The 27,315-nt window shown below is 47.2% G+C and overlaps 2 protein-coding genes across 2 annotated transcripts in view; one reads left to right on the top strand and one right to left on the bottom strand.

Moving 5' to 3' along the window:
• Nucleotides 1–13,114, bottom strand: part of apc2 (APC regulator of WNT signaling pathway 2) — a 200,303-nt gene extending 187,189 nt beyond the window's left edge. Inside the window, exon 1 of the mRNA XM_078423873.1 lies at nucleotides 12,986–13,114. Within this exon, the coding sequence (XP_078279999.1) occupies nucleotides 12,986–13,039 (54 nt within the window). The 5' untranslated portion in view covers nucleotides 13,040–13,114. The remainder of the gene's footprint in view (nucleotides 1–12,985) is intronic.
• A 6,821-nt stretch (nucleotides 13,115–19,935) lies between these two features.
• On the top strand, nucleotides 19,936–25,371 carry LOC144607030 (gap junction beta-2 protein-like). Its single transcript, XM_078423580.1, has 2 exons — nucleotides 19,936–20,048; nucleotides 24,798–25,371. The coding sequence occupies exon 2, from the start codon at nucleotides 24,808–24,810 to the stop codon at nucleotides 25,369–25,371; it is 564 nt and encodes a 187-aa protein (XP_078279706.1). The 5' UTR covers nucleotides 19,936–20,048; nucleotides 24,798–24,807.
• Nucleotides 25,372–27,315: the final 1,944 nt, after the last annotated feature.

The following is a 27,315-nucleotide window of genomic DNA, read 5'->3' as shown; positions in this document are numbered from 1 at the left end:
TTTTATTCTTGAAAGTGCCCGTCGATTGAGGTTGAAGGGCATGACCGGGCTTCGTAATGATAATCCTTTAGATTGATTAAAAAAAAAGGTCGGACTGCATTTCTAATATTTGAAATTGGAGTGTTCCAGACATGGCTTATATGAAATCCAGCTTGAAATAATGCAATGAAATGTTATTCAGATGGCTACATTGTTTTGTCTCTTTCCCAATGCAAATGCAATCTATATACTAAAACTCTTGTTTGTTTGTTTGTTTGTTCCTGAACTACAGCCAAAACGGTACACGATAGCGCGACAATTTTATGCCCACCTTACTCACCGTCGTCCCTTTGGTGTTAATGGAAGAAGTTTCATTGAAATCGGTGTTATATTTTTGGTTATTCACATTTTAAAGTTTAAATCTATCTCCGAGGGAGGGAGGGGGGAGGAAGGGAGGGGGGGTGGAGGGATAGGGGAGGGGGGAGGAGGGAGGATAAGGGGGGGTTGAGGGGGATGGAGTGGGGGGGAGGGGAAGGGGGGGAGTGGGGGAGGGTGGGGAGAGGGTGGGGGGGAGGAGAGGGTAGGGGGGGAGGAGAGGGTGCTGCACCAATGCAGGAGAGGTTTGGGTCCAACGGATCCACTTGGTCTAGTACATCACTAAATGGAAGTTGGTGTGAGTAGTGATGGGTATTAATGCCAACCCCACCTGTCCCATCTGCATCACATCGATGAATGAAATTTGAAGGCGGGTACAGTCATGGAATCATAAAGTGTTACAATGTGGAAACAGGCTCTTCGGCCCGACTTGCCCACACCAGCCAACATGTCCCACCTACACTCGTCCCAATCGCCTGCCTTTGGCCCATATCCATCTAAACCTGTCCTATCCATGCACCTGTCTAAATGTTTCTGATAGACACAAAATGCTGGAGTAACTCGGCAGGACAGGCAACAACGCCGGAGAGAAGGAATGGGTAACGTTTCGAGGTCGAGACCCTTCTTCAGACTGATAGTCAGAGGAGATACAGAGATAAGGAAGTGTAAGGTGTGAAAACGAGACAAAGGGGATAGAGATCACGGGGAATATAGAACAGATCATTGTTGGCCAGGAGAAGGTAGCAACCATGTTGGTTGGTGCATGCAAGTTGGGATGAAGGGCATGTTTCTACCCTCTATGACTTTGATGCTCATTATGTAACCTCCTCCACCGTGATGGGCTCATTCTCATGTCTGGCCTGTGCTGCCCTGCAGGTTAGATTCCTACAGAGCTCAGCATCAGCACCATTAATGACAATAGCATCCTAACGCATGGCATCCCTGTGTGGTATCTCAGCCGGAGGCAGAGAGGAAAGCTCTTCAGCGGGTAGTCCATATAGCTCAGAGGACCATCGGAACACAGCTACCAGCCTAGGAGGGCATCTACAACACACGATGCCTCAGAAAAGTCACCAGCATCCACAAAGACTCCTCACTCCCCTGCAACAGTCTGTTCGAACTTCTACCATCGGGCAGACGCTACAAGGCCTTCTACGCCCGCACCTCCAGACTCAGGAACTACTTCATCCCCAGGGCCATAGCTGCTATGAACCGGTCCTGCTGAGCCGGATGGTCACATCGCACAGTGAACCGGCACAGATCTACTTGCACTTTATTCTGTTTTAAAACTGTTTCTAATTTGTTTCATTGGGTTGGTTAAATTAATACTGACTAGCTAATTAAATTATTGCATCGTATGGGAGGCGCATTCCCAATCTCGTTGTACCCCTGTACAATGACAATAAAGATATATTGTATTGCATTATATTGTAAACCATTACAATGGAGCAGCTGGTCGAGCAGCAGCCTCACGGCGCCAGAGACCCAGGTTCGATCCTGACCTCGGCTCCTGTCAGTGTGGAGTTTGCACGTCCTTCCTGTGACCCTCCTGGTGCTCCGGTTTCCACCCACATCCCAAAGACGAGTGGGTTTGTAGGTGGTCTCTGTGTGGCCAAAAGTGCCCCTCAGTGGGCAGGGAGTGGGTGCAAAAAGTGGGATAGTACAGAACTAGCGTGGACGAGTGGTCAATGGTCAGCGTGGACTCCGCGGGCCGAAGGGCCTGTTTCCATGCCGTATCTTTCAATCAGTTAAAAAAGCCAATCAATTGTGTGGTTTCCACGTTGAATCTCTAAACGATACAATTAAACTATGTTCATCATATCTGCCTTCTTTTTCTTCTTCTCATTTTCTGCTTCAGAAAGAAAAAAAGATGAGGAAACACATACAGCTTTGCAGAGAGCATGGACGAGTGTAGAAAATGTAGGGGTGACATTAAATAGAAGATTACAGAAGCATAGACAGAATACAAGGAAAAAACTGGCAGATGGGTGGTGGGTCTATGGAACAAGCAGCCAGAGGAGGTAGTTGAGGCTGGGACTATCCCAACGTTTAAGAAACAGTTAGACAGGTACATGGATAGGACACGATTGGAGGGATATGGACCAAACGCAGGCAGGTGGGACTAGTGTACCTGGGACATGTTGGTCGGTGTGGGCAAGTTGGGCCGAAGGGCCTGTTTCCACGCTGTAACACTCTATGATTTTAGATTTTTAGATTTAGAGATACAGCGCAGAAACAGGCCCTTCGGCCCACCGGGTCCGCGCCGCCCAGTGATCCCCGCACATTAACACTATCCTACACCCACTAGGGACAATTTTTATTACACCCAGCCAATTAACCTACATACATGTACGTCTTTGGAGTGTGGGAGGAAACCGGAGATCTCGGAGAAAACCCACGTAGGTCACGGGGAGAATGTCCAAACTCCGTACAGTACAGCACCCGTAGTCAGGATCAAACCTGTGTCTCCAGCGCTGCATTCGTTGTAAGGCAGCAACTCTACCGCTGCGCCACCGTGCCGCCTTCATGACTCTATGAGACCATGTAATGTTTTATAACATGAATAACTCAGGAGAGAGTTGGGCTTGAGAGAGGCAAAACGGGCAGCCTTAATGTAGTCAGACAATGTGGCTATGGTTTTCGGTGAAGAATTTGATGCTATCTTCAGACAGAACAGAAAGATGCACTCCAGTTAAGTAGGATGTGTGTAAAGTGTATTGTACAGGATAAACATAGTAAATAAAAATATATTGAACCGTTTCGATTGTTTGAAAATAGATATATCATCAGATCGGAATGAAATACATCCCAGTTGTTAATAGTTTGGTTTTGGTTGTCACGTGTACCGAGGTACAGTGCAAAAGCTTTTGTTTGTGCTCTCCCATCAAGAAAAAGGCTATACATGAATGCAATGGGGAGGCACGGTGACGCAGCGGTAGAGTTGCTGCCTTGCAGCGCCAGAGACCCGGGTTCGATCTGATTGCGGGTGCTGTCTGTACGGAGTTTTGTACGTTCTCCCCGTGGCCCGCGTGGGTTTTCTCCAGGTGCACCGATATCCTCCCACACTCCAAAGGCATGCAGGAATAAGTGGTCGGCACGGACTTGGTAGGCCACAGGGCCTGGTTCCACACTGTATCTCTAAACTTAACTATACTAAACATAGTAAAGGAAAAGATGTTAAACTGTTCAGAATTTTTGAAAATACATAGATCTTCAGGTCTGAATGAAATACACCCCAGTTGTTAATAGTTTAGATGATTATTGTCACATGTACCGAGATACAGTGAAAAGCTTTTGTTTACTCTGGTCAAGAAAAAGACTCTACACGAATACAATTGTGCGGCACGGTGGCGCAGCAGTAGAGTTACTGCCTTACAGCGCCAGAGACCCGGGTTCGATCCTGACTACAGGTGCCGTCTGTATGGGGTTTGTACGTTCTCCCCATGACCTGCGTGGGTTTTCCCCGGGATCTTCGGTTTCCTCCTACACTCCAAAGATGTGCAGGTTCGCAGGTTAATTGGCTTGGTAAAAATAGTAAATTGTTGGTGTGAGTGTGCGGGGATCGCTGGTCGACGCGGACTCGGTGGGCCGAAGGGCTTGTGTTCGCGCTGTGTCTCTAAACCAAACTAAACAATCAAGCCATCCACACTGCACAGATAAAGGATAACAGGTACGAACAAACAGTGCAAAGATATTACATTGATTCCATTGACCATTGAGCGTTAATGTTTGACAACAGGAACTAGGGAGGAAGTGGCAAATGCTTGCAGACTGCCAACAACATTTAAAAAGGGAAGATAACCTGGACGGTTATTTAAATATTGGCGATGGGTAAATTAATTGAATCAGTTCTGAGGGAAATTAGCCTTTGTGCACATCAATCACACAGAGTCAGCATGAATCTGTGAAGGGTAAGTGCCTCCAGTCGATTAATGCACGTATATTATTTGAGGAGGTGCAAGGTTCAGCAGCACATTTGATGTACAATACCTTTGACAAGGCCTGTGACAAGATCCCACTTGGCAGGCTTTTCAAAACAGTTAGAGGTCAAGAGATGCAAGAGACGCTGGCAAATTGGATTCAAAACTGGCTCAGTGGCAGAAAGCACAGGATAATAATTGATGGGCGATTTTGCAACTGGAAGCCTTTTTTCCCCCCCAATCGAGGACGAGTTCTCTTGCTATTGCTGCGTAGAACATGGAAAGGTACAGCAATAAAGAGGAACTGGCGGTAAAGGGGCAGTGCAGCGGTAGAGTTGCTGCCTTACGGCGCCAGAGATCCAGGTTCGATCCTGACCTCGGGTTCCGTCTGTGTGGAGTTTGCAGGTTCTCCCTGTGACCGCATTGGTTTCCCCCCATATCCCAAAGGTTGTAGGTTAATTGGCCTCTGTGTGGCCAAAATTGCCTCCCAGTGTGCAGGGTGTGGGTGCAAAATTTGGGATAATTTAGAACTAGTGTGGACAGGTGATCGATGGTCGGCGTGGGCTCGGCGGGCCGAAGAGCCTGTTTCCATGCTGCATCTTTCAATCAATTAAAAAAGGCAATTTTAAATGGCCTACCCCTTATTCTTAAACTGTGACCCTTGGTTCTGGACTCCCCCAACATCGGGATCATTTTTCCTGCATCTAGCCTGTCCAATCCTTTAAGAATTTTACATGTTTCTATAAGATCACCTCTCATCCTTCTAGACTCCAGTGAATACAAGCCCAGTCGACCCATTCTTTCATCATATGTCAGCCTCGCCATCTGGGGAATTAACCTGGTGAACCTACGCTGCACTCCCTCAATGGCAATAAAATGTCCTGCCTCAAATTAGGATGATGTACTGTTAGTATTGCGTGCAGTTCTGTTCACTCTGTTACAGTTTCCACGTCACTCCAACCATTAAAAGCAGCAAGCGAGGAAATTAAAAAGGGTCTGACCATCATTTTCCAATCTTCCCTTCTTACAGGGGCCAGAAGGTCAGAGGATCACTAACATTATGTTGATGCTTTAAAAGGGAGGAAGATTTAATTGCAAGGAAAGATTGGATATGGTGGAGAGGACCTATGACTCTATGACATGGTGCCAAAACGTATGAAGAAGTCCGAAGAAGGGTCTCGACCCGAAACGTCACCCATTCCTTCACTCCAGAGATGACGCCTCGCCAGCTGAGTTACTCCAGCATTTTGTGTCTATCTTCGTGCAAACTAGCTTCTGCAATTCCTTCCTTCCTATGTCACAGATAGAGTCATAGAGTCATACAGAGTCATAGAGTGAAACAGTGTGGAAACAGGCCCTTCGGCCCAACTTGCCCACACCGGCCAACATGTCCCAGCTACACTAGTCCCACCTGCCTGCGCTTGGTCCATATCCCTCCATGTCCTGTCCATGTACCTGTCTAACTGTTTCTTAAACGTTGGGATAGTCCCAGCCTCAACTACCTCCTCTGGCAGCTTGTTCCATACACCCACCGCCCTTTGTGTGAAAAAGGTATCCCTCAGATTCCTATTAAATCTTTCCCCCTTCACCTTGTCCTCCGGTCCTCTGATGCTGCCCAATCTGCCGAGTCTTCTTTGCATTTTCTGTTTTTATTTCAGATTTCCAGCATCTGCAGTTTTTTTTTTTTTAGCTGACATTCATCTCATTGGCATTCGTGGGATCTTTCGAGGTTTGGATGTGGGCCTTGGTAATTGCTTCTGCTTGTTAACGAGTTTCTGATCCACTTCCATCGTTTGATTGCATTCCTCAATCTGTTGCATGAATTATTACAAAATGAAATCTCCACTGTTGTCAGCTGGTGCCAGCGGGGAAGGGGGCGAGAAGACACCATGGTTACCATGGCAACGGAGAGCACGTGACGCACGGCAGGCGATGTTTAACCAACAAAGAGGAGGATGAAATCTGTCCGTCAGGAGCCCAGCTCCGGTCTACAAACAACATTCATGCTCAGAAAGGCCAGGCAATTTTTTTGCTGCATTATTCATGTCTTCTGCACTGCCTTTCCTTGCAAATTAAACCTTCACCAAACCCACTTTTCCGCAGGTTCCAGTGAAGCGTTAAATACTGCCAGTGAAGAGACGGAGATGGCTGGGAGCTAGGAACAGTAACGAGGCAGGCACAGGGGACTCAATCAGCGTTCTCTCAGTAATTAGGTGGAGTACAAAGAGATGTACTCGGTTTCTGACGCCCTGCCTCGCATTAAATTCATTCAATTAAATCCCCGTCTCGATCCAGCACACGAACGAGAAAACGACATTTAAATCAAAGGGAGTTTTGACCAGATACAGGCCACCTGCGTGTGGAGTTTGATTGGTTTGGTTTAGTTTAGAGATACAGCACGGAAACAGTATATACAGGTGGTCAGATGTTATGGGGAGAAGGCAGGAGAATGGTGTTAGGAGGGAGAGATAGATCAGCCATGGCCTAATTCTACTCCTATTACTTATGACCTTATGAACAGGCCCTTCGGCCCACCGAGTCCACGCCGACCAGCGATCGCCCTGGTACACTAGCTCTATCCTACACACAATAGGAACAATTTACAATCTTGCCAAAGCCAATCAGCCTACAAACCTGCATGTCTTTGGAGTGTGGGAGGAAACCGGAGCACTCGGTGTCAGGGGTTACGAGGAGAAGGCAGGAGAATGGGATTGAGAGGGAAAGATAGAACTGCTATGATGGAAAGGCAGAGTAGACTTGATGGGCCGAATGGCCTAATTTTTCTCCTATAACATATGGACTTATGAACACCTGGAGGAAACCCAGTATCTCGTACCATTGTTATCAATTTATTATACTATAGATTAGTGTTTCTTTATTTGTGTGTTATTGAATGAGTGAGCCCGTGAACTGGGGCAGGTAGGAATTTCATCGCTCTCTTGTCGGTACATTTGATAGTTAAACACTCTCCTGGCTTTCCCATCATTGCCCCCAAGATTCCACCATTCATCTGCAGACCACGGCCAACCAACCAGACCGACCAACTTGCACATCTTTAGGAAGACACTAAATGCTGGAGTAACACAGCGGGACAGGCAGCATCTCTGGGGAGAAGGAGCATGTGATGTTTCGGGTCGAGTCCCTTCTTTGGATCTTTAGGCATATCTTTAGGATGGGGGAGGGAACTGGAGCATCCAGAACAAACTCACCCCATCATAGGGAAAACATGCAAACTCCACACAGACAGTAGAGGAGGTTGGACTTGGTCTCTGGAACTGCTGCGCTACAATGCTGAGAACTACATTCTGCACTCTGTACCTCCCCCTTTGCTCTACCTACTGCAATTCAGTTTGACTTGATTGTATTTGTGCATGGTATTATCTGATCTGTTTGGATAGCATGCTGAAGGAAGCTGTTCACTGTACTCTGCTGCACGTGACAATAATCAACATGCACCTAAGTCGATAGGTACATACATCATCGATCTACTAAACACTTGTTCGTATGTACGGGTGTCTGTAACCCTGAGGATCTGCCCAGTAGATCTCCTCAATCTCCCTGTAATCCGACTACTAATTCATTAAATCCGTCTCAATCCAGCACAAGAACAAGAAGACAACATTTAAATCAAAGGGATTTTGACCAGATACAGACCATCGGCATGTGGTTTGATTGGCTTAGTTCAGTTTAGTTTAGAGATACAGCACAGAAACAAGCGATCCCCGCACACTAACACTATCCTACGCACACCAGGTACAACTGACAATTTCCCAACATTTCCAACATTAGAGCATTTTAAATGACTCTTAAATCTTTAGTTATCTCACCTCAGATCTCGGCACCGCTGGGTTTGGGGGGGGCAATATAATCTTTGTGCTCCATGCAAGACTGGGGTTTTAAGGCAGAAACAGCACAGGGGCAGTGGTAGAGATGCTGCCTTACAGCGCCAGAGACCCGGGCTCGATCCTGACTACGGGTGCACTCTGTACGAAGTTTGCACGTTCTCCATGTGATCGCGTGGGTTTTTTCTCCGGGTGCTCCGATTTCCTCCCACATTCCCAAGACGAGCAGCTTTCTGGGTTAATTGGCTTCTGTAAATTGTGCTTAGTGTGCAGGATAGACCTGGTGCTCAAGGTGATTATTGGTCGACGTGGACTCGTTGGGACGAAGGGCCTATTTCCATGCTGTAACTCTAAACTGAAACTAAACTAAACGAAACACCCAGTTAAATAAAGGTGTATGTGTAGGAAGGAACTGCAGATGCTGCTTTACACTGAAGATAAGACGCAAAATGCTGGAGTAACTCAACGGGACAGGTAGCATCTCTGGAGAGAAGGAACGGGTGACGTTTCGGGTCGAGACCCTTCTTCAGACCATCGGGACTCTGAAGAAGGGTCTCGGCCCGAAACGTCACCGATTCCTTCTCTCTAAAGATGTTGCCTGACCCGCTGAGTTACTCCAGCATTTGGTATCTATCTTAAATAAAGGAGTAACTATGTCAAAGCTTAGCACGTTTTCCTCAATAAAATTACTGCGTATCCTTGGAATAAAGCTACTGGGCGTATATTTTGCTTTTAGGATGCAAAGAGTTGAAATTAAATGGACTGCAGATGAGGGGGTGAGTCCAGCTGATGCTTGGTTAAACCAGCCAATTTGGCACAGATTTGCATGACTTGACCATTACAGCAGGCGAAAAGAATATTTGGCTCCTCCAAGCTCAGTGAGAAATGATGTGGACCCAGGGGATTTAAACCAGCGAAATCCACACTAACCAAAATTAATGGAGCTTTGAGAATGCCCCAGTGACTCTGGGCATAATGGAGATAAATCCCTGCATACAAACAGTGCATATTAACGGGAAAGGGGAAACAACGGGAGACTGAGAGAGGAGTTAGAAACATAGAAACATAGAAAATAGGTGCAGGAGTAGGCCATTCGGCCCTTCGAGCCTGCACCGCCATTCAATATGATCATGGCTGATCATCCAGCTCAGTAACCTGTACCTGCCTTCTCTCCATACCCCCTGATCCCTTTAGCCACAAGGGCCACATCTAACTCCCTCTTAAATATAGCCAATGAACTGGCCTCAACTACCTTCTGTGGCAGAGAATTCCACAGACTCACCACTCTCTGTGTGAAGAAATGTTTTCTCATCTGAGTGCTCTAGTTTGAAGAAGAGTCTCGTCCCAAAATGTCACCTATTCCTTCTCTCCAGAGATGCTGTCTGTCCCGCTGAGTTACTCCAGCATTTTTGTGTCTATCTCTAGTATGATTCATTTTTTAATTTGAAAGTTACAGAATGGAAACAGGCCCTTCAGTTCACCTTGGCCATCTATCACCCATTCACATTGGTTCTATGTTATCCTATTTTCTCATCCACTTCCTACGCACTAGGGGGCAATTTTACATAGGGCCAATTAATCTATAAACCCGCACGTCTTTGGGATGTGGGAGGAAACCGGAGCACCCGGAGTAAACCCACGTGGTCACAGCAAACTCCACACAAACAGCACCCCAGATCAGGATCGAACCCGGGTCTCTGGCGCTGTGAGGCAGCAGCTCTACCAGCTGCGCCACCGTGCTGCCCGGTAGTTCTTGTCCGTCCGAGTTGTGTTCTGACGGTGAACCTTTTCTCGTTACAGATATCAATGATCATTGTGCTCTGCTGTGAGTTTCAGCATTTTAACAGAGTGTGTGTACACTACAGGACTCTATACCATAGAGGTGGGAACTAACACCATAGGTGGGGTGGACAGTCGGAAACGTCTTCCCAGGGTGGCAAAGTCAAAGACTAAAGGACATAGTTTTGAGGTGAGATGGGCAAAGTTTAACATAGAACATAGAAAGCACACACAGCACAAGAACAGACCGTTCGGCTCACAGTGTCTGTGCTGAACATGATGCCAAGACCCCTGAAGAAGGGTCTCGACACCAAACATCACCCATTCCTCCTCTCTGGAGATGCTGTCTGCCCCGCTGAGTTACTCCAGCATTTTGTGTCCATTTCTTAACTATCTGCTCATGATCCATATCGCTCCATTTTCTGCATATCTATTTTAAAAAAAACTCCTAAATGGCACCATCGTATCCACACAGACAGCACCCGATGTCAGGATCGAACCTGGGTCTCCGGCGCTGTGAGGCTCTACCAGCTGCGCCACCGTGCCGCCCTATAGTCCTTGTCACTGTGAGCGGTCTCCTCTTGCTTCTGGTGGCGCCAATGTGCTGCCCCTTCCACTCATCCCACTCAGGCTGAAAACCTGGAGTAACCACACCCATGAATCTTTCACATGAACTGTGGCTAAATGCATTAACGCATCTATTATTAATAATGTACAATATGACTACGGGCCAGTAATTAAGTTCACATTTTTACAGAGGCAGGTCAGAAACTCCATTTGGAGAGTTGCTTTGTGCGATGACCTCTCGTCCTTGACTATTTTAAGGTTGCACTTCCAGGCAGGTGGGACCTGAGCTCTTTATGGTTCCCTTGTCTACCTGTGGAGGCAATCAGGTCAGGCTCGCAGCGAGGGAATAGCCCATCAGCGGTATTTTTCCTTCGGCAGGGAGGCTTAGAGGCAAAGAGAGAGGCAAGGCCGCTTGCATCTATTAAAGGGTTGGGGCAGCAGGAATTTATTTATTGTCACGTGTACCGAGGTACAGTGAAAAGCTTTTGTTGCGTGCTAGCCAGTCAACAGAAAGACAGGTGTCAGAGGTTATGGGGAGAAGGCAGGAGAGTGTGGGTTAGCAGGGAGAGATAGATAAGCCATGATTGAATGGCGGAGTAGACTTGATGGGCCGAATGGCCTAATTCTACTCCTATCTTATGACAAAACATGGTTCCAATCGAGCTATCTACAGTGTACAGATACATTATAAAGGGAATAACGTGAATAACGTCTAATGCACGATAAAGTCTTTGTACAGTCTGATCAAAGATAATCCAAGGGTCTCCAATGAGGTAGAAAGCAGTTCAGGACTGCTCTCTAGATATTGGGAGGATGATTCAGTTGCCTGATAACACTTGAGGAGAAACTGTCCCTGAATCTGGAGGTGTGCGTTTTCACACTTCTATACATTTTGCCCGATGGGAGAGGGGAGAAGAGAGGGGAGGAGGGAGTGGCCACTCGTTCTCCACGGAAGTGAGGCCACAATCTAAGGGTGGGGAGATGTTAGTGAAATGACTGACGGGAGGAAGAATTGTGCTTGTATAAACTGCCTTGCAAGTCTCTTGAAGGAAGTCCTAAATCAATTTAACCCTAAGGGTTACTTCTGCAACTGCAGCAGAGCTGGATCAAAAACAGAGCACAAAGGCAATGGGTTAAATGACCTATTTGGACTTTAGAGAAACAGTGCAGAAACGGGCCCTTCGAATCCGCACTGCCTAGCGATCCCCATACACTAGCACTACCCTGTCCACTCAGGGCAATTTACAATTTTACCGAAGCCAATTAACCTACAAACCTGCACGTCTTTGGAGTGTGGGAGGAAACCGGAGCACCCGGAGAAAACCCACGCAGGGTCATGTGGGAGAACGTGCAAACTCCCTACAGACAGCGCCCGTGATCAGGATCGAACCCGTGTCTCTGGCGCTGTGAGGCAGCAACTCTGCCACTGCGCCACCGTGCCGCCCTATTAATGCGATGTGACTGTGGCGACTGTTGGCAGGAGGATCAGAGATAACTCCCTGCGCTTCTTTAAAATAATCCTAGACCACACTGCATTCCCAAAGCACGGCACTCCTGTGCCAGAGTGGGAAGCCGGACGTTTGTACTCTTGAGCCCAAACGGGATTCAAATCCAGAAACCGTCCGACTGATCAGCAGCAGAGCCATTCATTCTCCGAGGCGCAGGAAACATGCGGACAAGAACAATGCATTTCCTGCGTTACGTTTGTGTTCAGGGCTCCACGGCTAATTCTTGCCTCCTTTGTCAACAACGCACTACCCCCGTGGCAGACAAGTTAATCGCACAAAAAAAGGCCCAAACCTTTGCAAATAAATAAGCAACCAAAGGTTTCTTGTTTTTTCAATCGCTCTTCGCCATTAATATTAAACACCATTAATATTAAAAATATATAAATTAAAACAGAAAATTCTGGAAACACACTGCAGATCCTTCAGCATGAAAAGAAAAAAACAACGTTGTCCTTTCCAAGGGAAAACCTTCCTCATAAATCAGAACTGATCAGTCTGCAATCATTTTTACTTCAAGCGTTGGGAGGTTGCTGTTTAGTTCTTGCTTGACATTTGCAGCATCTGTAATATTTGTCTCTTTACTTGGCCAGCCTCTAACACAAGGCAGGGATGTAAACCATCCATTGGTTCTACTTTTAACCTTGAGGCAGAAAAAATAAGGACCAAGGAGTCTGTGCTTCCAAAACATAAACACAATATCACGCCCGATTGTGTGCTACCATTTCCAAGTGACAGGGCTTGCATTTGTAAACATTTTCTGGTGAATGGTACAAATTATTCAGCCCAGCACACGCAATGATTATCACAAGAGAATGGGAAGCAGAACAAAACACCAGCTTTGCTCTCTGGTGCTGTGATGCATGAGGCGACTTGACAGGCTGCACCTTCAGATTGCTGTCTAATTCAGTCTGATACACACACAAATAACAGAAACAGCAGCAAACCTACAAACACGGGCTAAATCCTGCCACAAACACAGGGATATCCAGCGATATATAATTCAGCACAGACTCACCTCATCTCCAAAAAGAGAAGAATGTAGAAATGAAAGCAGCCAAAGCAAACCCATGAAGGATTGTGTTGGCAGGATGCTGCATTCAGCAGCTGTGAGGCTGGCTCACTGCTGTCCTCGGCTTGGTCTGTGGTCTCACCGTGCTCGGGAAGATGCAGTTTCTCCTCGTCCCACCAGATGGCAGGATTCATCCCACTTTTTTTAGAATAGGAAGGAACTGCATGGAAACAGAAACATAGGAAATAGGTGCAGGAGTAGGCCATGCGGCCCTTCGAGCCAGCACCGACCGCCATTCAATGTGATCATGGCTGATCATCCAGAATCAGTACCCCGTTCCTGCTTTCTCCCCATATCCCTTGATTCCGTTAGCTCTTAGACCCCGAAACGTCACCCATTCCTTCTCTCCAGAGATGCTGCCTGTCCCGCTGAGTTACTCCAGCCTTTTGTCACTTGTTTAGTTTAGTTGACAGAGATACAGCACGGAAACAGGCCCTTTACTATGTTTAGTATCGTTAACTTTAGAGATACAGCGTGGAACCAGGCCCTACGGCCCACCAAGTCCGTGCCGACCACTGATTCCTGCACGCCTTTGGAGTTTGGGAGGAAACCGGAGCACCTCGATAAAGCCCAAGCAGGTCACGGGGAGAACGTACAAACTCCGTACAGACAGCACCCATAGTCAGGATCGAACTTGGGTCTCTGACGCTGTGAGGCAGCAACTCTACTGCTGCGCCACCGTGCCGCCCCTAAGCTTCTCCCACTTCTGCCACTGATTTGCAAAGAAAAAGCATTTGTTCCCGATGTGTCCTCCTGTACATAAGCGAGACTAAACGTGGACTCTGCCACCATTTCGCCGAGGCCTAAGGGTTCTCCTGGTTGTCAACCATTTTAACTCCCCTTCCCATTCCCACACTGACCATTCTGTCCTGGGACTCCTCCATTGTCAGAGTGAGGCCAAATGCAAATTGGAGGAACAGCACCTCATATTTTGCTTGAGTAGCTTACAGCCCAGAGGTATGAACATTTAATTCTCTAATTTTAGGTAACTTCTACTTACACTCCGCTGCCCTCCCCCCTTGCCCCCTTCCTCCACCCCAGTCATTTAACCAGTTCCATAGTTCTCCACACTGTAGCCCTCTTGAGATACCTTCCCCGGTCAACAATGGGCCTACCAGGGCACCACCCTGCCTGAGGTCATTTGATGCAGGTTCCATAAATCAATGGGGAAGGGGGTCATCTTCACCGATTTGATGAGGGGAGTATGGCAATCAACTCACCAAATTAATTGGGTGTCAAATTATTCTGCAAATCCTAAACACTCTCACCAGCATCAAAATGGACTCCTGGATGGTTGATGAATTTGATCAGATGACCATTGATGGCAAAGGATACATCCATTTCTCTGTTCTCCTTTCACCATAAAAGACTGCACTGAATACATCTCACTAGAGTTGCCAACTGTCCCGTATTAGCCGGGACATCCCGTATATTGGGCTAAATTGGTTTGTCCCGTACGGGACCGCCCTTGTCCCGTATTAGGCCCGGGGGGTGCTGTAGGCCGGACACTGTAGGCCCAGGGGCCACTGTAGGCCCGGAGGCCCAGGCGCCGCCTAACGGAGGTTGCCTAGCAACCCGCCTTCCGGCCTGGGCGGCCGCCATTAGTGGAGCGGGAGCACGTGGCCGCTGGCTGGGTGAGGTCACGTGGGGCGCGGGCGGTGATGTCACCCTTTGTCCCTTATTTGGGAGTGAGAAAGTTGGCAGCCCTACATCTCGCCCTCAACACTCCCAAAACTGAAAAGATGTGCCTTTGATGAGTAACTTTTACAAACATAGAATATTACTTTATCCCCCATCATTGCACCATTCACAGCTGTGGCCTAAGCTGCCTTGACTCTAGGTTCTGGACATAACCCTCTCTTCAAAAAGTTCCATAAAACCAACCCCTCACCAAGTTTACTTCATAGAGTCATACAGCAGACCCAACCAAAGCCCTATAGAGCAGCATTTTTACAATATTGAGCGATTAAGCAGGCCCTTCAGCCCAACTCATCCATGCCGACCAAGATGACCATCTACACTTGTTCCCATTGCCCCACGTTTGACCCATGGCCCTCTAAACCTTAAATCTTTCCTATCCATCTCTTATGATATCTCCTAATGTCTGGTTATTGGCTACGTACTGATGGAGTATGGGGGAGAAAGATGTCGGGAGTCAGGCATAGCCAGCCAAGTGATAGGTGGAAACAGGTGAGGGGAGTGGGGGGGGGGGGGATTTACTTTATTATGTGGAGTTGAGAGTGAAACTAATAGCACTCAGTCTGAAGAAGGGTCTCGACCCGAAACGTCACCCATTCCTTCTCTCCCGAGATGCTGCCTGACCTGCTGAGTTACTCCAGCATTTTGTGAATAAATACCTTCGATTTGTACCAGCATCTTGCAGTTATCTTCTAGCACTAAGATTAGCTGCATGGAAAAAACACATGACCTTTGAGCATATTTTTCTATGTTAAATTTGCTTGCAACTTGAAGAAGGGTCTCGACCCGAAAAGTTACCCATCCCTTCTCCCCAGAGATGCTGCCTGACCCGCTGAGTTACTCCAGCATTTTGTATTTACCTTCGACTTAAACCAGCATCTGCAGTTCTTTCCCACACATAACTTTCTGTTTCCCGTAATACACATATCTTATCACCAGAATAAAAGTTCTGACATATGATTGACAAACATTGTAATAGGATGACTTGACTTAACTCCTCCTTCTGCTAGTGATGCTCGAAACTGCAAATGCAGAATCTTAAGCAAATAAACAGAAAATGCTGAAGGAACTCAGCGGGCCAGGCAGCATCTGTGGAGGGAATGGGCAGACGATGTTTCGGGTCGGGTCAATGGTTCAATGTTACTTCACTGTCACGTGTAACCAAGTACAATTAGATTCTGTGTTTTCCTACGGTTCAGTGACAATACTACTATACATTAAGGCACAATCATACCTAAGTATAAGAGTGTAAGATGGTGGAACACACTGAGTCAGCGCACGAGAGTCGGCATGTTTTAGGCGCCATCTTGTATCCCTCAAGTCTGAATTTGTTTTAAACATTAGTCTTAACATGGCCATAAAGGCCCGTTATCCTGGCGAGGGCACTGGGCCAGTGTTGCAGGGGTCGTCCTGGCCCTGGCGATGTGTAGACGTTCTCCACCGTTGCTCCACCGCTCCGCACCACTGCAGGCCGCGTCCCGTCTCCAGGTTGATGAAGTGCGGTGGAGGGGTGGAAAGCTGGAAAAGGAGGTCGCTTACTTTAAATAGGTCATCAAGGGCAGCACGGTGGCGCAGCGGTAGAGTTGCCGCCTTACAGCACCAGGGACCTGGGTTCGACCCTGACCACGGGTGCTGTCTGTACGGAGTTTGTACGTGCTCCCCGTGACCATGTGGGTTTTCTCCGGGTGCTTCGGTTTCCTCCCACATTCCAAAGACGTACAGGTTTGTAGGTTAATTGGCTTCGGCAAAGATTGTAAAATTGTCCCTAGTGTGTAGGATAGTGCTAGTGTGCGGGGATCGCTGGTTGGCACGGACTCAGTGGGCCAAAGGGCCTGTTTCCGCGCTGTATATCTAAACTAAACGACTCCACCCACTCTCCCTTCCCCCTCCTCACCGAGACCCTTCTTCAGATTCATGCAGAGTATGATGTAGAAGGATGGAAAATAGAAGAGGGGGTAAAGCAAAGCCCGGTGAGTGATAGGTGGATACAGGAGAGGGGGTTGCGGTGGGTGATTTACTTCATGAAAAGTAGAGAGTGTGCAGTCCTAATCGTTGGAGAAAAAGCACATGACTTCTGGGATCTGGTACATTTAAACAATAATTGCCCGTTGTGCAATAAAAGCTATTAATCATTTTGAAACAAACATTTGTAAAGCTGTCCCACTGCATTTGCCTTCGGTGGGGACTGCAGATGTCGGTCTGAAGAAGGGTCTCGACCCAAAACGTCGCCCATTCCTTCTCTCCAGAGATGCTGCCTGCCCCGTTGAGTTACTCCAGCATTTACTCCAGGCTTGTATTCACTGGAGTTTAGAAGGATGAGAGGGGATCTTATAGAGACATATAAAATTATAAAAGGACTGGACAAGCTGGATGCAGGAAAAATGTTCCCAATGTTGGGGGAGTCCAGAACCAGGGGACACAGTCTAAGAATAAAGGGAAGGCCATTTAAAACTGAGGTGAGAAGGAACATTTTCACCCAGAGAGTTCTGAATTTGTGGAATTCTCTGCCACAGAGGGCAGTGAAGGCCAAATCACAGGATGAACGTAAGAGAGAGTTAGATAGAGCTCTGGCGGCTAGTGGAATCAAGGGATATGGGAGAAGGCAGGCACGGGTTACTGATTGTGGATGATCAGCCATGATCACAATGAATGGCGGTGCTGGCTCGAAGGGCCGAATGGCGTCCTCCTGCACCTATTTTCTATGTTTCTATGTCTTGTGTCTGTCCACTGTGTTTGCTGATAAGGTTTGAAAGGGTGATGCATTAAGATAAATCCTGAAATGCCCTCATTATGTTTTATAACCTTTACTGTCTTTTGCAGTGTTACTTTCCCAGCAGGAGGGACCATTCACAGCTGTGGCCTAAGCTGCCTTGACTCTAGGTTCTGGACATAACCCTCTCTTCAAAAAGTTCCATAAAACCAACCCCTCACCAAGTTTACTTCATAGAGTCATACAGCAGACTCAACCAAAGCCCTATAGAGCTGCATTTTTACAATATTGAGCGATTAAGCAGGCCCTTGAGCCCAACTCGTCCATGCCGACCAAGATGACCATCTACACTTGTTCCCATTGCCCCACGTTTGACCCATGGCCCTCTAAACCTTAAATCGTTCCTATCCATCTCTTATGATATCTCCTAATGTCTGGTTATTGGCTCCATACTGATGGAGTATAGGGGAGAAAGATGTCGGTAGTCAGGCATAGCCTGCCAAGTGATAGGTGGAAACAGGTGAGGGGAGTGGGGGGGGGGGGGGTTGCTTTATTATGTGGAGTTGAGAGTGAAACTAATAGCACTAAGATTAGCTGCATGGAAAAAACACATGAACTTTGAGCATATTTTTCTATGTTAAATTTGCTTGCAACTTGAAGAAGGGTCTCGACCCGAAAAGTTACCCATCCCTTCTCCCCAGAGATGCTGCCTGACCCGCTGAGTTACTCCAGCATTTTGTATTTACCTTCGACTTAAACCAGCATCTGCAGTTCTTTCCCACACATAACTTTCTGTTTCCCGTAATACACATGTCTTATCACCAGAATAAAAGTTCTGACATATGATTGACAAACATTGTAATAGGATGACTTGACTTAACTCCTCCTTCTGCTAGTGATGCTCGAAACTGCAAATGCAGAATCTTAAGCAAATAAACAGAAAATGCTGAAGGAACTCAGCGGGCCAGGCAGCATCTGTGGAGGGAATGGGCAGACGATGTTTCGGGTCGGGTCAATGGTTCAATGTTACTTCACTGTCACGTGTAACCAAGTACAATTAAATTCTGTGTTTGCCTACGGTTCAGTGACAATCCTAGTATACATTAAGGCACAATCATACCTAAGTATAAGAGTGTAAGATGGTGGAACACACTGAGTCAGCGCACGAGAGTCGGCATGTTTTAGGCGCCATCTTGTATCCCTCAAGTCTGAATTTGTTTTAAACATTAGTCTTAACATGGCCATAAAGGCCCGTTATCCTGGCAAGGGCACTGGGCCAGTGTTGCAGGGGTCATCTTGGCCCTGGCGATGTGTAGACGTTCTCCACCGCTGCTCCACCGCTCCGCACCACTGCAGGCCACGTCCCGTCTCCAGGTTGATGAAGTGCGGTGGAGGGGTGGAAAGCTGGATAAGGAGGTCGCTTACTTTAAGGAGGTCATCAAGGGCAGCACGGTGGCGCAGCGGTAGAGTTGCCGTCTTACAGCGCCAGAGATCCGGGTTCGACCCTGACCAATGGTGCTGTCTGTACGGAGTTTGTACGTGCTCCCCGTAACCGTGTGGGTTTTCTCCGGGTGCTTCGGTTTCCTCCCACACTCCAAAGACGTACAGGTTTGTAGGTTAATTGGCTTCGGCAAAGATTGTAAAATTGTCCCTAGTGTGTAGGATAGTGCTAGTGTGCGGGGATCGCTGGTTGGCGCCGACTCAGTGGGCCAAAGGGCCTGTTTCCGCGCTGTATATCTAAACTAAATTACTCCACCCACTCTCCCTTCCCCCTCCTCACCGAGACCCTTCTTCAGATTCATGCAGAGTATGATGTAGAAGGATGGAAAATAGAAGAGGGGGTAAAGCAAAGCCCGGTGAGTGATAGGTGGATACAGGAGAGGGGGTTGCGGTGGGTGATTTACTTCATGAGAAGTAGAGAGTGTGCAGTCCTAATCGTTGGAGAAAAAGCACATGACTTCTGGGATCTGGTACATCTAAACAATAATTGCCCGTTGTGCAATAAAAGCTATTAATCATTTTGAAACAAACATTTGTAAAGCTGTCCCACTGCATTTGCCTTCGGGGGGGACTGCAGATGTCGGTCTGAAGAAGGGTTTCAACCCAAAACGTTGCCCATTCCTTCTCTCCAGAGATGCTGCCTGCCCCGTTGAGTCGCTCCAGCATTTTGTGTCTATCCACTATGTTTGCTGATAAGGTTTGAAAAGGTGATGCATTAAGATAAATCCTGAATTTTTATTCACAAAATGCTGGAGTAACTCAGCAGGTCAGGCAGCATCTCGGGAGAGAAGGAATGGGAGACTGAAGAAGGGTCTCGACCCGAAACGTCACCCATTCCTTCTCTCCCGAGATGCTGCCTGACCTGCTGAGTTACTCCAGCATTTTGTGAATAAAAACCTTCGATTTGTACCAGCATCTGCAGTTATCTTCTTAAGATAAATCCTGAAGTGCCCTCATTATGTTTTATAACCTTTACTGTCAATATGTATATAGTGTTACTTTCCCAGCAGGAGGGATCAAATGTCATTAAACAGAGCAGGCAACTGGAAAATTTTACTCTTCCTGTCTGATCGCAGTCCGAATCACTTCGAAGAGGCACGGGTGAGTTGATATATTTAGATCAATATTCTTTATTTCACATACATATGTACATACATTTCATATCACTCAATTAATTAATTCCGGTCAATTAATTGGCTTCTTCATGAAAGTCCTGTCCAAAGACTTACCGAGCCTGAACAACATGCAGCTCTGCTCTCTCTCTCTCTCTCTCTCTCTCTCTCTCTCTCTCTCTCTCACCTGTTAACCATTTCCCACTTCAGATTTTCAATCTCTTGCGTTGCTATTGAGAGAAATCTTAAGGCCTTTCATTCTCTGCCGGTGGCCTGTTACTTCATCTATCCAGGGACTTTTTTTTTGTTGCTTTCAGTAACGTTATTCAATGCAATAAAGCAACTCTTTTGTTTCCTGCCGTCATCTGAACGTTGTCCTGAACATTGTATGATTCTGCAGGAGGGTCTCGACCCGAAACGTCACCCTATTCCTTCTCTCCAGAGATGCTGCCTGTCCCACCGCGTTACTCCAGCACTTTGTGTCTATCTTCGGTTTAAACCAGCATCTGCAGTTCCTTTCTGCACCTTGTCCTGCCTTCTTTCTCTTTATTTTTCCGTCCCTCTCTCGCTCTTTTTCTCTCTCAAACACGCACACTGGGAATTAAAAACAGCTCTGATGTACTGAGGTATCGGAGTCCAAGTCCATGACTCCCTGAAAGTGGCAACACAAGGCGCTAGATTGGTAAAGTAGGCATATGGTACACTCGCGTTCATCTGGCATTGAGTATAAGAGCCAAGAGGCCACGATGTACGTTTATGGGACTTCGGTGAGCTGCATGTATATTGTGTGCAGTTCCGGTCACCACATTTTGGAGAAGGTGCAGAAGAAGTTTACCAGAATACCCTCTCCTGGCAAAGAGGTCAGAAGAGATCTCTTCTGGGTGTGGATGAGGAGGCATTAGCTACAGGGAGAAGTTGAACAGACTTGGATTGTTGGGGGTTGTGGGGAGACCTGATAGAGTGTACAAAATTATGAGAGGTATTGATGTGGTACATGGTCAGAACCTTCTTCCCAGGATGGGAAAATCAGATACTAGAGGGCATAGCTTGAAGCTGAGAGGGGCAAAGTTTACAGGAGGTGCACAGATCAAGTTTTCTTTTACACACATGGGGGTAGATGGCACCTGGAACGTGCTGCCGGGTGTGGTGGTGGAGGCAGATACAAGAGTGGAGTTTGAGAGACCTTTGAATAGGCATATGGGGGGATTTGGGGACATGGGCAGGCATCTGGGAGTTGGTCTTGGTGTCATGTTCAGCACAGGCATTGCGGGGCGAAGGGCCTGTTCCTGTGCTGCCTTGTTCTATGCTCTAAACCCTGTTGTTCTGGATGCCCTGTACCAGTAGAGGAGGGGAGAGAGACGGCAGGGATAGAGCAGCAGCTATGTCAGGCCCAGGGGAGAGTCTGCCGACCAGAGATACGGAAGCGATAGGTGAGATTTAGTGGAGTGGGGGGGGGGTGTAGTAGTGTTGCAATTGCAGCTTCCCCACACGACCAGGAGAAGCAGCTCAGACCCCTGTGCCAATCCCCAGTCCTTGACTGATTGAAAGATACAGCAGGGAAACAGGCCCTTCGGCCCAACGTCCACGCTGGCCGGCGACGATCACCCGTTCACACTAGTTCCACGTTATCCCACTTTCCCCATCCACTCCCTGCGCACATTAAGGGCGATTTACAGAGGCCAATTATCCCACAAACCCGCACATCGTTGAGGTGTGGGGGGAAACCAGATCACCCGGAGAAAACCCACGCGGTCACAGGGGTCACATGCAGAGGTGGAGCATCCACACCATCCACAGGCCAGGGTCGAATCGGGGTCTCTGCCACTGTGAGGCAGCAGCTCTACAAGCCACACAAGAGGTTCTCAATTAGAACACAGTTGAACAGCACGTGGGCAAAGATTAAAGTATAATGGAATCATTGATTACGGAATTGCTAACAAACAGAAAGCAGAGTGATGAAATAAATGGGTGATTTTCCACTTGAGGCACTGTGACAAGTGGGAAGCTTAGTTTAGTTTGGAGATACAGCGTGGATATCTGCCCCTCGGCCCACTGAGTCCAAGACCACCAGCGACCGCCTGTACACTAGTTCTATCCCACCCACCAGGGACAATTTACAGAAGCCAATTGACCTACAAAACCTTCATGTCTTTGGAATGTGGGAGCAAATGGGAGCACCCGGAGAAACCCACGCGGTCACGGGGAGAACGTGGAAACCCCGTACAGACTGCACCCGTAGTCGGGATCAAATTTGGTTCTCTGGTGCTGCAAGGCAGCAGCTCTGCGCGGCCCTAAGGGATTGGAGCTGGCTCACAGCTGTGCAAACTCTATCTGGTGGCAGCATGAATTGTCTGCAGGGATTTCATGGAGACAGAGACCTGCTAACAGAGGGGGCTGTAATGTGTGGAAAATGTGAAGTCATCCACCTTGGTGGATAGAAGTAAAACAGCAGAATATATGGATGGATTATGAAACATGGGAACAAAGTAGGGTCATGGAACGCCACCTGTCACGCTGTGAAAACGGAGAGGATGAGACGGGGTTTCTTCCCACAGGCCATCAGAACTGTTAACTATTATAACTCCAGGGACTAAAAAAAAATTTCTGTATTAATTTTAATTTTTATGCTGTAATTGTGATTTTTTTTTGCACAATCCGCAGGCATTGCCACTTTCATTTCACTGCACATCTTGTATGTGTAGGTGACAAATAAACTTGACTTGGCAGAGATGATGTGAGCAGGGATTGGTGGCGCAGTTGGTAGAGCTGCTGCCTCACAGCGCCAGAGTCCCGGGTTCGATCCTGACTTCGGGTGCTGCCTGTGTGGAGTTTGCACGTTCTCCCTGTGACCGTGTGGGTTTCCTCTAAGTGCTCTGTTTTCCTCCCACATCTCAGAGACGGGTGGGTTTGTAGGTGAATTGGCCTCTGTAAAATTTGCCACTTAATGTGAGATAACGTAGAACTAATTGGCCTCTGTAAAGTTGCCCCTAGTGTGTGGGGAGTGGATGAGAAGGTGGTGTAACATAGAACTGGTGCGAACGGAGATTGATGGCGCAAACTCGGGTAATCGATGGTCAGCATGGACTCGGTGGGCTGAAGAACCTGTTTAGATGCTGTATCTCTAAATTAAACTAAACTAAACTAAAAGAAAGGTGCCAAGTATCTGCAGTTGCTGGAAGCATGAGCAAAATACAAAGTGTTGGAGTAAATATCGTCCTGCTTAGTTTCACTGTTGTATCCACTTGTTATCACCTTCTCCACAGCCAACAATGGACCATTGTGGGCTCCACCATTCCTTGATCGTCTGCTTGGGTTTAATTTCTTCTTTTCATTCCTTTCATTTATTTGTTCTTTGTACCTTTTCATACCTCTAGATTCCCTCTGCCCTCTCTCTCGGTCTGAAGAAGGGTCTCCTACCAGAAACACCACCTGTTTTTTCTCCAGAGATGTTGCCTGACCCGCTGAGTTACTCCAGCATTTTTGCGTCGATCTTCAGTGTAAACCAGCATCTGCAGTTCCTTCCTACACAATATGATCATTGAATTCTAAGACTCTCTTTCTCACCCGTGCCTTCCCGATCCAGCTCCATATCCCGGCCGTCCTGGGGAAGTGGGGAATTTTGCTCAAAATTCCAGCATCAGCAATTCCGTGTTTGTAGGTTAATTGGATTTAGTAAAAATTGTAAATTGTCCTGAGTGCGTGTGGGATCGTGTTAGTGTGCGGGGATCGCTGGGCCTGTTCCCGCGCTTTATCTCCAAACTAAACGGGTGCCAACCCAAAACATCGACTGTCTATTACCCCAACAAAAGGTTCCTGGCCCATTGAGTTGCTCCAACGCTGTGTTTTGCAGTCGCTTGTCTGCGGGAAAATACTGGTAGAGCAGAGTACATGGGATGGGATGGGACTTTATTTGTCACATGTCACGAGGTACAGTGAAATTCATTTTTGTATACAGTTCAGTACAAGTACCCCAACACATTAGATAGACACAAAATGCTGGAGTATCTCAGTGGGACAGCATCAGAGGCAGCATCTCTGGAGAGAAGGAATGGGTGACGAATCGGGTCGAGACCCTTCTTCAGACTGATGTGACGTTTCGGATCGAGACCCTTTTTCAGACTGATGTCCCTATACGTTGGCACTTAGGTACAAATTGGAAAAGCAAGGCAGATACAGTACTAGTGTACAACTGCTATACACTTGTACTGTATCTGAGATGTGGAATTCTCTGCCACAGAAGGCAGTGGAGGCCAATTCACTGGATGTTTTCAAGAGAGTTAGATATAGCTCTTAGGGCTAACGGAACCAAGGGATATGGGGAGAATGCAGGAACAGGGTACTTCTTCTATTCGTGTCCATCATCCATGTTTCAAATGTTACATCACTGTCATCGTCCGTCCTGAAAAGGGCGCGAGCTTCTGGCGACAATCAGTGGGAGCCTCACTTGCACAGTAGACGATGGTGGGAGCAGAATTAGCTCAGGACACTTCCAGTTTCCAGTCCCGTGACTTGGACACTTCTGCTATGGGGTACTGGTTTTGGATGATCAGCCATGATCATATTGAATGATAAGCCATGATCATATTGAATGGGCCGAATGGCCTACTCCTGCACCTATTTTCTATGCTTATCTAATATGTATCCAAGTGTTTATGTATAGGCCGACTTGTACTGAACAGTAAACAACAATTATTGTGCCAGTGGTAACAAGCCTTTTTTGTTTTTAATTTATTTTCAGCAAATGCGAGATGAAGTTGGACATTGGGATGATCATCACGTTTTTAAGCGGCACGCAACCCCACACTCCCTTCTGCGTCAAATCCAGCCTGGCGTTACTATTCGCCGTTCGATTCGTCATCATCATCGTCACTGCAGGAACCGTGTGGAACGATGACCTGGGGGATCTGATCTGCAATTCCACTCGCGTCGGCTGCCGTCACGAGTGTTACAACAGCTTTTCGATTATTTCACCCTTCAACCTGTTCGCTCTGCAACTTATATTGGTCATCACGCTGTTGTTTGCTGTGGCTTTCCTCCAGAACGCGAGGCAGCCCAGAGATATCTCTTGCTTGCCAGACAGCATGCTTGCCCGAATGTTAACCGAAGGAGCTTTCCTCATTCTGTGGCATGTGATCTGCCCTGGTTTACTGAGGCAACCTAACTTTAAATGCGATGCAAATCCCTGTGAGCAGATAGTAGTCTGCACTATGCTTCAAAGTAAACAAAAGAACGCCTTTGCAGTTGTTATGTACATCTGTTCCCTTGCTTGCTTGTTCATATGTACGACTGAAAAATACAGATGGATGACATAGGTTGTATTTTCTAAAAGTCAATCTAAAATAGAGAATATCAGAAATCTTTCATTTGGTTTTGAGACACACCTTAAAAACATGTCCTTCAGCCCACCAAGTTCACACCATCAATCTCCATTCACACTAGTTCCATGCTATCCCATTTTCTCATCCACTCCCTACACACTAGAGATAATTTACGGAGGCCAATCAACCCACAAACCCGCACGTCTATGGGGTGTGGGAGGAAATCCACATGGTCACAGGAAGAATGTGCAAACTCCACAGGTAGCACCCGAGGTCAGGATCAAACCAGGGTTTCTGGCACAGAGGCAGCAGCAGTACCAGTTGTGCCACTGTGTGCCGCCCATGGTCATCAAGCCTTAAAAATATCCATTGACCTGGCCTCCACAGCCGTCTGTTGCAATGAATTCCAGATTCACCACTGACTAAAAAAAAATCCTCATCTCGGTCATAGTGTGGAAATAGGCCCTTCAGCCCAACTTGCCCACAGCGGCCAACATGTCCCAGCTACACTAGTCCCGCCAGCCAGCATTTGGTCCATATCCCTCCAAACCTGTCCTATCCATATACCTGTCTATTTCTTAAATGTTGGGATGGACCCTGCCTCAACTACAGCCTCTGGCAGTTTCTTCCATACACCTACCTCCCTTTGAGTGAACCATCGGCTGTTTAACTACATGACACTGCCCACCTCTTGGAGCTGCCGTTTGTTAGATACTGGTGGAAGGGGGTGCCATAAAGTGCAACTTATAGAATTGAGGAATGTGGACTTTCTATCTCCACAGATGCTGCCTAATCTGCGATTTCCAATATGTTCTCTCACAAGTTCATGTAATAGTAGAGTTAGGCTATTCGGCCCTTCTAGTCTACTCCACCATTCGATCATAGCTGATCTATCTCTCCCTCTCAACCATTCTCCTGCCTTCTCCCCATAACCCCTGACACCCGTACTAATCAAGAATCTATCTCTGCCCTAAAAAGGCAGAACCTTCAGGCTGGGACCCTTCTTCAGAATGAGTAGAAAAGTTAAGACGATTGATATTCTGCCGGCAGTTATAAATGAAAATGACTAGAGGGTAGAAGGCCGTCCGGGGGAGTCTAAGAAGACAGGTGGAGACAGAAGGGGTCATCACTAGGTGGCAAAGACTCCGTCCCATTCCACACTGAAGAAGGGTCTCAAATTTGAAAAAAGTTTGGAAATAAAGTGAAATGCTCAGTATACTCATTGTTCTTCTGAAGTATTCAGAAAAATGTTGCGTTCAGATGCAAGACTATCGAAAAAAATACACGTCAAATAAAATTAGCGCTGGCGTAACTCAGCGGGTCAGGCAGCATCCTGGAAAACATGGACAGGTGACGTTTCAGGTCATATCCCTTCGGTCTCAAGAAAGATCCCGACCTGAAATGTCACATGCCCATATTCTGCCTGGCCTGCTGAGTTGCTCCAACATTTTGTTTTTTTTGCACAAGATTCCAGCATTTGCAGTTCCGCATGTCTACTTATCAAAACAATGTGCCTATAAATGATAGACACAAAGTGCTGGAGCAATTCAGCGGGTCAGGCAGCATCTCCGGAGATAAAGGATAGGTGACGTTTCGGATTAGGTCGCTTCTTCACGAGGTGCAGGAAGTGTTGGTGACGGGAGTCATCATCACTGGCTGGTGAGGACTCCTTTCCATAAAAGGTGGCAAGGAGGCAGTAGCCATGGAAGAAAAGCTTTACTTCATGGTGAACACGGAACTCGTTGAGGAGGGGGAAGAGAGCAACATGAGTTCCAACCCGAAACGTCACCATCCTTTTTCTCCAAAGCTGCCTGACCCACCGAGTTACTCCAACACTTTACATCTATCTCTGGAATAAATCAGCATCTGCGGTTCTTAGTTTCTGATGAAACTCAGTTTTACTTGCTGGAAAAAAAAACAAAGTGCCGTAGGAACTCA

This window comes from Rhinoraja longicauda, chromosome 28, assembly GCF_053455715.1.
Source record: "Rhinoraja longicauda isolate Sanriku21f chromosome 28, sRhiLon1.1, whole genome shotgun sequence".
Lineage (NCBI taxonomy): Eukaryota > Metazoa > Chordata > Chondrichthyes > Rajiformes > Arhynchobatidae > Rhinoraja > Rhinoraja longicauda.
Note: the sequence above shows the minus strand (reverse complement) of the source record. Positions and strands in the feature narration are given on the sequence as shown.

Excerpts from the sequence above, each read along its gene's own strand:
- LOC144607030 (XM_078423580.1), top strand. The coding sequence starts at position 24,808 with ATGAAGTTGGACATTGGGATGATCATCACGTTTTTAAGCGGCACGCAA.